The 9,676-nt window shown below is 44.0% G+C and overlaps 1 protein-coding gene across 1 annotated transcript; it reads left to right on the top strand.

Annotated features, from left to right (window-relative positions):
* On the top strand, positions 1 to 5,343 carry MOS (MOS proto-oncogene, serine/threonine kinase). The gene has a single exon (XM_021387171.1). The coding sequence runs from the start codon at positions 1,574 to 1,576 to the stop codon at positions 2,741 to 2,743; it is 1,170 nt and encodes a 389-aa protein (XP_021242846.1). The 5' UTR covers positions 1 to 1,573; the 3' UTR covers positions 2,744 to 5,343.

Here is a 9,676-nt window from a genome sequence, read left to right as displayed (position 1 = left end):
TCAAGAAATTCGATGTGTTCCCAAAGAGTAACACATTCTTGCCATGAGAGGAGAAAAACAGAGGTTTTCAGCAGAGAAGGAAAATTACTGAAAAAGGATGTAGAGTTTGAAAAAAAAAAAAAAATACTATGGAAAGCCTGCCATATTATTCTGAGTGTGACTGCAGGCAAAGAAATTTGGGACAAGTCCTAACGCTAACCCTCTGGTTTTTGTTACGGTGTCCTGCAACATTCGCGATCTCATAGAATTATGCTCCTGTAATTCCTGAGCAGGTCTGCTCACAGACCCTTTGCCCACACCTCCTTCCACCAACTCCTTTCCCTCACCCAGCCTTCCCCATTAAACTTCTCTGTGACCTTAACATAGGGAAAAGAGGTTGCAACATGTATACTTTTTCCACAGAAGAGATGAAGTTCTTGGAGAATTCATAGCAGAAATCACTTTTTTATGTACTACATGGCACAGAAGTCCGTGCCAGAATTAGAGCCCTTATGGCTGTCGCAAAATAAGCCTAAAGTCATTTCTATCTCCAGTATGGGTGGATTTGCTTATTGCAGCTTTTTGTTATCGTCACAGCTCACCTACTAAGAATACATTTCTTGTGAAGATTTTAAGTGGAGACATCTTGATGCAAGCATACAACCCCAGCCCTGCTGGGACCTGTTGTCTGCACTGGCTACTTCCCAGCGTGTTTAAAAGTTCCTTGCTGGTGTCCTCCACTGCCCCCAGGTGTTCCAGCACAGCTGATGTCAGAGCAGGGCCCTGTCCCCATGAGACCCTCTAGCGTCCCTAGCTCTCCGACCTCTACCTTGCTAACAACTCCCACCATGCCTTAGCACCTATTTATCTAAATCTCCCTTAGCTGACCTGTTTCACATCTCACATCTTCACATCACACTGGGTGATAACCCATGTTTTCCATTCTCATTCGTCTCTTGTTGACATCTAGATGAAGGACCTGAAGGATAAGGAGGTGGGAAATGGGGACCAAACTTTCCAAGGTATTTGTCTGCAAGTATGGCAAGATACTTGCTGGGGTGTTCAAAAGCATTTAGCTGTACAAAAAGAAGCCCCTGTGTATAATGCTCATTGCTGTAGCCAGAGGACGATACAAGATGCTCCTCTGTCTTTTTGCTACTGTCAGGCTTACTGCCCAGGGTGGGCAGACTTGAGCAGCCAAACCCCTCCTTTCACACATGAGTTGCAGGTCCCTTTAAACTCACTTTTAATTTAGTTATGCCTGCCATAGGCTTACTAAATGCTAGCACTTACCATCTCAGCTGTGTCCTCTGAGAATGAGCTCGAGTTCTTCCATGCATCTGACAATTATCATTGTTGTCTACAGCCCCCACAAAATGCCTTCACTTTGTTTTACTGCCAGGGCATTTCGCTAGAGATACTCAATGAGCAAAGTGTCTTTCTCATCTCTTGTGATTAAAAATAAGGTGAAATACATGCGAACTAATATATTTTAGTTTAAAATCCACGTGCCTTTACTTTCTAGAGATTTACTTAAGGGTGGAAGAAGAATGTTCTCAGGTGAGCCTGATTGGGGGCCAGCTCATTGAAACAGATGCAGATCATTTGGGAGTGGGAGGGGAAAATTGTGCAGAGAGGATTAAAGAGCCTTCAGAAGATGCCACAAGGAAGTTTTCCAGTCTCTTGTCCTAGTAACGGTTTCTGGTATCTTATTATGCCATCACCTATTCCGTTTAATAGCTTTCTTCCTTTGGAGCTCTCCCCATCTGCGGACTTAAGACCTTGTAGCAGCCCTGTAGTTATCCCTGGCAAAGATGGAAAAGCTTTCCTAGGAGGGACCCCCTCACCCAGGACACGCCGCTTGCCCCCACGCTTGGCCTGGTGCTCCATCGACTGGGATCAGCTCTGCCTCCTGCAGCCCCTGGGCTCTGGGGGCTTTGGGGCTGTCTACAAGGCCACCTACCATGGTGTGACTGTGGCTGTGAAGCAGGTAAAGAAGAGCAGCAAAAACCGGTTGGCATCCCGACAGAGCTTCTGGGCTGAGCTGAACGTAGCCCGACTCCAGCACGATAATGTGGTGCGTGTGGTGGCTGCCAGCACCTGTGCCCCTGCCAGCCAGAACAGCCTGGGCACCATCATCATGGAGTATGTGGGCAGTGTCACCCTGCACCACGTCATCTATGGCACTAGAGATGCGTGGAGGCAGGGCGAGGAGGAGGAAGGAGGATGTGGGAGGAAGGCTCTGAGCATGGAGGAGGCTGTATGCTACTCGTGTGACATTGTGACTGGCTTAGCCTTCCTTCACTCGCAGGGCATCGTGCACCTCGACCTGAAGCCTGCCAATATCCTTATCACTGAGCAGGGAGCGTGCAAGATTGGAGACTTCGGCTGCTCCCAGAGACTGGAGGATGGCTTGTCCCAGAGCCACCATGTTTGTCAGCAAGGAGGCACGTACACCCACCGTGCCCCTGAGCTCCTCAAGGGTGAGAAGGTCACTGCCAAAGCAGACATCTACTCCTTTGCCATCACCCTCTGGCAGATCATCATGCGGGAGCAGCCCTACCTGGGCGAGCGGCAGTACGTGCTCTATGCCGTGGTAGCCTACAACTTGCGCCCTTCTCTGGCAGCCGCCATCTTCCACGAGTCACCCGTGGGCCAAAGGCTTCGCAGCATCATCAGCTGCTGCTGGAAGGCTGATGTGGAGGAACGCCTCAGTGCGGCCCAGCTGCTCCCCAGCCTCGGGGCCCTGAAGGGGAACCTCTAGGGGAACTCAAGGTTACTCTCAACTTCTTTCCCTCCGCTTTTCCTTCAAAACAATGACTGTAGCCTCTTTGACTGTTGATATTTTTTATATTTAAAAAAAAAAAAGATGTTTTGTTATAAGAAAATAAATAAAGACATTAAACAATTTTTTTTTAAAACTACAGAGGGGATAGAGAGGCAAGGATCAAGGTGTTGGTGAGAATATAGCTTTTTTTTTTTTAAGTGGCTCTTTTTTAGTTGATCTCTGTGTGCCACCTCATTTAGAGAAAAAGCTGGGGACAAAGAGAAAAATAGTTTTCAAGATCAGAAGAATGCTGTTTCTGGAAGGCGTTTTGTATATAGTATTTTCTGGTGTTTCCAAATTTGAGACGTGTAGTTCTTTAGGTTAACTGGGCCTGTGCATCTGAGCTTTTCATAAACAAACACAGTACCGATGTTTGTTGTTGTCTATCTTTTTTCCTGTTCTTAGGTATAGGTACACTGTTTCTGAAATGGAAAATGTGAAATACTTTATCTCCCTGTTGAAAGGAGGGACCTTCTTACATTTAATAGCCTCTGACTGACAAGAAGGTGAACATATTAACAACCTGTGCTTTTACAAGGTTCCAGTCTTTCCATGCTACCAGGTGTTTGTTGGAACTGGCTAGTTGGTATTTTGTGAACTGCAGTATCTGAAGAATTATGAGAGCATCTTATGTGGAACAGAAAGTTCCTAGATCTAGGAGATAGAGTAAATTTAAAAAAAAGAAAATATGAACAGACAGGGAGATGCATAGATGCAGAAAAGTCAAACTGGGGGAGGAGGGCAAGAAATTACTCTCTCTCCTTAATGTGTGGGTCAGTACCAGATAAGACACCAAGCATACAGAAAAAGAAGATTGCTTAAAGCAGTAATAATGATACTTTGCCAGTGCTTAAAGTGTATGTTGTTGATCACACCTCTGCTCACGACTGCACTGTTTCTTATCTGTCTTCCCTGATCTGGTTGTAAGGTGTCTGGGAGAGGAACTGCTCTAGGCAATGCTACAGACAGAGAGTTCTGGTTTTTGATTTATCAAAACCAATCATTATAGATCTGTCTAGATCTCAGCCCTTATCTGGAATTACAAAGATCTGGCTGCTATAGCTGATATTGTCGTTCTCAGAAACTGTACTTCTTTTTAAGACAGGAGAGCAAGAGTAATGTTTTGGTCCAATTGGTTTTCTTTCCCTTTCCTCCCTCTTTCTTCCGTTCTGGAAAAAAATTCCTAAGGAATTGAGCCATTTTCCTGGTTTCTGACATGCATCTGTTCTCAGCCCTGTGAAATCCTGCAATTGAGCAACTATGTAAATTTGAGATGATTCCATAGGTCTTTATGGTGTTTAGGTGGTTCCTTGAAATTAACGTTTTATAAAGCAGAGCTAAGCTTAACTGTTTCTTTCTTTCCTGTCCCTCCTAGGTGGAACTACAAAATGCCTTCTGGAATTGAGAAAATGTTGTAATTTCTTTTGTGTTTTCTCTGTCAGAATAATTATGCCATAAAGCCAGAACTTGTTTTTCACGTTGCATAACTTCTCTTGATAAACAATAACTATCTTACAGGAGCTATCATAATAAGCCAGTTCCTCTCTGAAATGATTAGCTGAGGGCACATAAAATGTCAGATAAAGCCATCGGTGCATCTCACATTAACTTCAAGCCATACACAGAAATTTTCCTTCAATCTTCAGAAGAACCCCATTAGAAGAAGTTTTCAGTAGTTTCTAGATATTTATATGCGTTGTATTTAATCATTTTACTTTCTTGACTGGCAAAATAAACTGCTAGGAACTTGGTATTTTGTGCTTATTGATGTTATGGAGTCTTTGTGAAACATGCAGTTCCTTTCAAATTGCTTTGACAGAAGAATATGGCCAAGACCTACTCCTGAAGTGTAATTGACACTGCAGATGCCTCTGTCAACTTCAGTGGATTCTCTTTCAGGATAGAGTGAGAACTCTACATGGTACTTACTTAATATTCAGGTACATTGTAATATGCTATCATAACAATGTGGTTGCTTTATTTTAATGGGCTTTTCCTGGAAGGAATACAGAGACCTCTCGGAGCATGCAGAGATGGGTTTAGAGAAGTGAAAGCCCATCTCAGATTGAATCTGGTGAGGGCTGTGAAGAGCAACAGGAAGGTCTTTACAGGTACATCAGCAGCAAAAGGAACACTGGGTTGAATCTGGGCCCACTGATGAATGGGGTAGGGGAGCTGGTGACAAAAGAAGAAAAAACACACTCAGAGAAGGACAAAATGTATTCACCTATTGTTTCTTCACCTCTGTTTTTAATGCTAAGACCTGCATTAAGGAATCTTGGGTGCTGTGGAGACTAATGAGAAATCTGGAGCAAGGATGACTTGGTATAGGAAGGAACAGGTTAGGGAACATTCAGACAAACAGGTCATACGCAAGTTCATGGGCCCTGATCTAGATCACCTGCATATGCCAAGGGATCTAGCTGATGTCATTGTTAGGCCACTCCAATCTTGATAGGCCATGGCAAGTAAGAGAGGCTCTGGCAGACTCACAGAAAGCAATGTCACTGCTATCTGCAAATCATCAAAAAGGAGAACCTGGGAAACTACAAAACTGTCAACCTCACATCACTCCCTCAGAAAGTGGTGAAATAACTGATACTGGAAACAACTCCAAGCATATGAAGGATGAGAAAGTAATTAGGTGTAGTGAGCGTGGATTTATGAAGTCTGGCTGGAGGACAGTCACCAGTGGTGTACCCTGAATGTTAATACTGAGGATAGTACACTTTAAAATCTCTTTAAAAATGTGGATGATGGCACAGCGTGCACCATCAGCAAGTTTGCGGGTGATACTGAATTGGTTGGAGTGGTTGATATGGCACGTGGTTGTGCTGCTATTCAGTGGTGCCTTGCCAGGTTGGAGAAATCTGTTGATGGGGATCAGTGGAGGGAAATGTGAAGTCCAGCACCTGGGGAAGAAGAGGCCCAGACACCATTATAGGCTTGAGGCTGACTGTCTGGGAAGCAGTTTTGCAGGAAAGGACCAAGAGTTCCAGATACCAACTTGACACCAAGATGAACATGAGCCAGCAATGCACCCTTGTGGCAAAGAAGGCCAACAGCATCTTGGGCTGCACTGCGAAGGACATCTCAAACTCCCCCAGAGCATCAACTTGTGATTATTCCACTGTGCTCAGAGCTGGTGAGGTGTGTTTAGAGTGCTGTGGGCAGCTCGAGACTCCACTGGGACAAGAAGAATGTAGGTATACTGCAACGACTGCAGCAATGGGCCATTAAGCCGCTCAAGGGTTTGGAAACTCATGAGGAGCTGCTGAGAGAGCTGGGAATATTTAACCTGATAAAGAGAAGAATCATAGAATGGTTTGGGTTGGAAGGGACCTTAAAGATCATCCAGTTCCGTGCCCTTGCTGTGGGCAGGGCTGCCCTCCACCGCATTGGGCTGCCTACTGCCCCATCCAACCTGGCCTTAGGCACCTCCAGGGAAGGAGCACCTGCAGCTTCCCTATGGGCCTGTGCCGCTGCCTTGCCACTCTCTGAGTAAAGAATTTCCTCCTAATAGCTCATCTAAATCTCCTCTCTTCTAGTTTAAAACCATTCCCCCTTGTCCTATCACTATTTGCCCAAGTAAAAAGTTGGTCTCCCTCCTGTTTAGAATCTCCTTTTAAGCATTGGAAAGATGCAATGAGGTCTCCCTGGAGCCGCCTCTTCTCCAGGCTGAACAAGCCCAGTTTCTTCAACCTTTCTTCATAGGAGGGGTGCTCCAGCCCTCTGATCATCTTGGTGGCCCTCCTCTGGACCCACTGCAACAGCTCCACATATTTCTTATGCTGGGGGCCCCAGGCCTGGACCCATGACTCCAGATGGGGCCTCACGAGGGCAGAGTAGAGGGGAACAATCATCTGACAAGGATCATTGAGTCCAACTCCTTGCTTCACATAGGATCATCTCAAATTCAAACCATGCTCATGATTATAAGTCAGGATAAAAGTTAAAGGCTCCTCGTCCCAAGTTTATTTTCTGTGTTCCTGAAGCTGATCACCAGCAGCTGATGAACCTAAACACAGGTTTTATTGAAGGCCTGGAGAAAGTGCTGCAACCAGATAATTGTAGTTTATCAACATCTTTCTATAGTTTCTGAGAACGAAATACTTATTAAGCCAGTGCTGACGATCCTTCCAGTTCCAGTTTGGGAGTCAGAGGTCAAAAAAGGAAGGAGAAATTTTTTCTATCTTATCACCACTTTTGGTGGAAGGAGGGTGCTGATAGCAGTGTTTGCCATGATGCAAAACATAAAAAGGAACATCAGTTTTTCAATCTGCGGACTAAATGCCTCAGCAGGGTACATATGAAGACATAATGAGCTTGAAAGGCTGGAGAAGTATTCTTGTCCTAATCAGCTCTGTAGGTCTTGTAAATTTGGAAGAATGGGACCCAGTATTGCATGGATTCAGATAATGCAGCATCACTGGTACTGCAATGTATCTGTGGGCTCTGCCCTCCAGCCATCTGCCAGCCAGTGTGCTCTGTTCAGTGTGTGAGCTAAGTGATGCTAAGAGTGGGCCAGACCTCCTCAAGCAAGAGTGGCCACATCATCTGGGCTGTGTTCTCGGAAGGAACAGAGCCTCATTTGTCCCAATTGGTAAATGCCAGATCTCTCATGTCTTACCATCAGCTAAGTTCCATCGTTTGATATAGTTATTTTTCTTGGAGGCTAAAATATTCTTCTGTTTATTTAATAGCATAACTTTTGGCACAGCAAAGTGCCATTTCTGGGATCCCAGGGTTACTGTGCCATGCCACAGTGGCTATCTTCTTACTGTGAGCTCTTTTTGTTTATGTTCCAAGTTCATAAGTGGGACCCCAGCACAAGCTGCCTTGCTAGCTTCCAGCTCTGCAGCACTGAGTTAACTAGTCCAAACCAGCTGGGTTAGCTCCTGCCTCATAGCAGTCCTGGGTAGCCACAGTCTGCATGGAAACTTCAGCTGGTTCCCACCAACAGCCTAGTGCCTAACTACCAAATCTGGCTGCCTTTACTAATTTCAGACAGCTCATGTTAAAAAGGATACTGTGAAATGCTTGCCTTCTCTTGCACAGTCATCATCTGCAGTAGCTTTGGTCATATTAATCATATCACAGTGTTACGTTTTGTGCTTCCCTGATCATACAGATAATATTGTCTACTATGGGAAAGGATGAACTAAAAGTTTTAATTCTAGCCTTTTTTTTTTTTTTTCAGTAGTAAATGGCATCCCCTCCTTTCCATCAAATGGGCACACTTGGCACTGGTGAGGCCGCACCTCGAGTACTGTGTCCAGTTTTGGGCCCCTCACTACAAGAAAGACATTGAGGCCCTGGAGCGTGTCCAGAGAAGGGCAATGAAGGAGTGAGGGGTCTGGAATACAAGACTTTTAAGGAGTGGCTGAGGGAACTGGGGCTGTTTAGTCTGGAGAAGAGGAGGCTCAGGGAAGACCTTGTAGCTCTCTACAACTCCCTCAAAGGAGGTTGTGGTGAGGTGAGTGTTGGCCTCCTCTCCCAGGTAACAGCAACAGGACAAGAGGTAATGGTCTCAAGCTGCACCAGGAAAGGTTCAGGTTGGATATATTTTCTTCTCAGAAAGAATGGTGAGGCTTTGGAACAGGCTGCCCAGGGAGGTGGTGGTTACCATCCCTGGAGGTATTAAAGAAACATGGAGATGTGGCACTGAGGGACATGGTTACAGGGCATGGTGGAGATGGGTTGGTGGTTGGACTAGATGTTCTTCTTAGTGGTCTTTTCCAACCTTAATGATTCTGTGATTCCATAATTTTATCTAATTTTATCTAATTTGAACTTAATCTTCGCAACAGTCAATACTAGGGAGTACTGAAATGGTTTTAGATCAAAATTAAATACATTTGTCCATGATGAAAAGCAACTTCCATGTGCTCTCATGAGAGCTCTTGAGCTCTCATGTGCTCTAACAATTGCTTTAGCAGACAAATTTAGAAAGGTGAGAAAAATGGGCAGAAGCATGGAAGAATGAAAAAAAGGAATTCTAGGAAGAATGAAAAAAGAAATAGGATGGAAGTAGAGTTTTATTTTTTAATCTTTTTTGGGGGGAGGGGAAGGTGGGAGCATTACTGTTAAACACATTTGCTAATTAAGCAGCAATGGTTATTTATTTCACTTTTGCATAGCTTCTGGCTTCCCATCAGTGGCGTGCCCCTGAAAGCCTGCTTTTGGTTTGTTCTGTTGTTTGCTTCTCTTTCCTTGGAGGCTTCTTCTGTGTCCGCTTATTTCATATTCCCCCACACTCTTTTACCCTTTTTTTTTTTCTTTTCTGTCTTTTTTTTTTCCCTCTTCTCTACTGTGATACTTAATGTCAACCCAGAAAGCATGAAATAACGACAATATCTCTGAGTGATAAAAATACTCTATAATATGGAGATGGGAGCATCCTTAACACAAAAGGTAGGATGGGAAGCATGAAGATATTTTGATATCTTCTGAATCCCACATTAAGAAATTTTGGACTACTCGGACTTCTGGACCTTTATGAGATGAACTGCATCGCATATTGCTTATCAGAGAACTCAAATGCAAATGATTTCAGCAATGATGATCCAGTTACTTTAAACTCCCTATTTTTACCTTTTATGATTATAATATAAACACAGGCATCTTGTTTTATGCTCTGCAGCAAAGAAAATGAAAAAAAAAATGTTTTACAGAACACCACAAATATTTGTAAATTCAATGAGGCTTAAGCGGATGCTTCATATTTGACTTGTCTATCTTATTTTTTTCCCACCGCTCTTACCGACGTTTATAAATTCATCCTTAGAGCAAAGACAAAAACAGAGATAGAAAATTAATGGCTATTTTTAAAAATTAAGTGCACTTTGAATATTTTTCTTATACTTTATT

This window comes from Numida meleagris, chromosome 2, assembly GCF_002078875.1.
Source record: "Numida meleagris isolate 19003 breed g44 Domestic line chromosome 2, NumMel1.0, whole genome shotgun sequence".
Classification (NCBI taxonomy): Eukaryota; Metazoa; Chordata; class Aves; order Galliformes; family Numididae; genus Numida; species Numida meleagris.
The sequence above is the reverse complement of the archived record's forward strand: the minus strand, read 5'-3'. Positions and strand labels throughout refer to the sequence as shown.

What these genes read in the sequence shown, in the direction of transcription:
- MOS (XM_021387171.1), top strand. Translation starts at nt 1,574, where the DNA reads ATGCAGATCATTTGGGAGTGGGAGGGGAAAATTGTGCAGAGAGGATTA.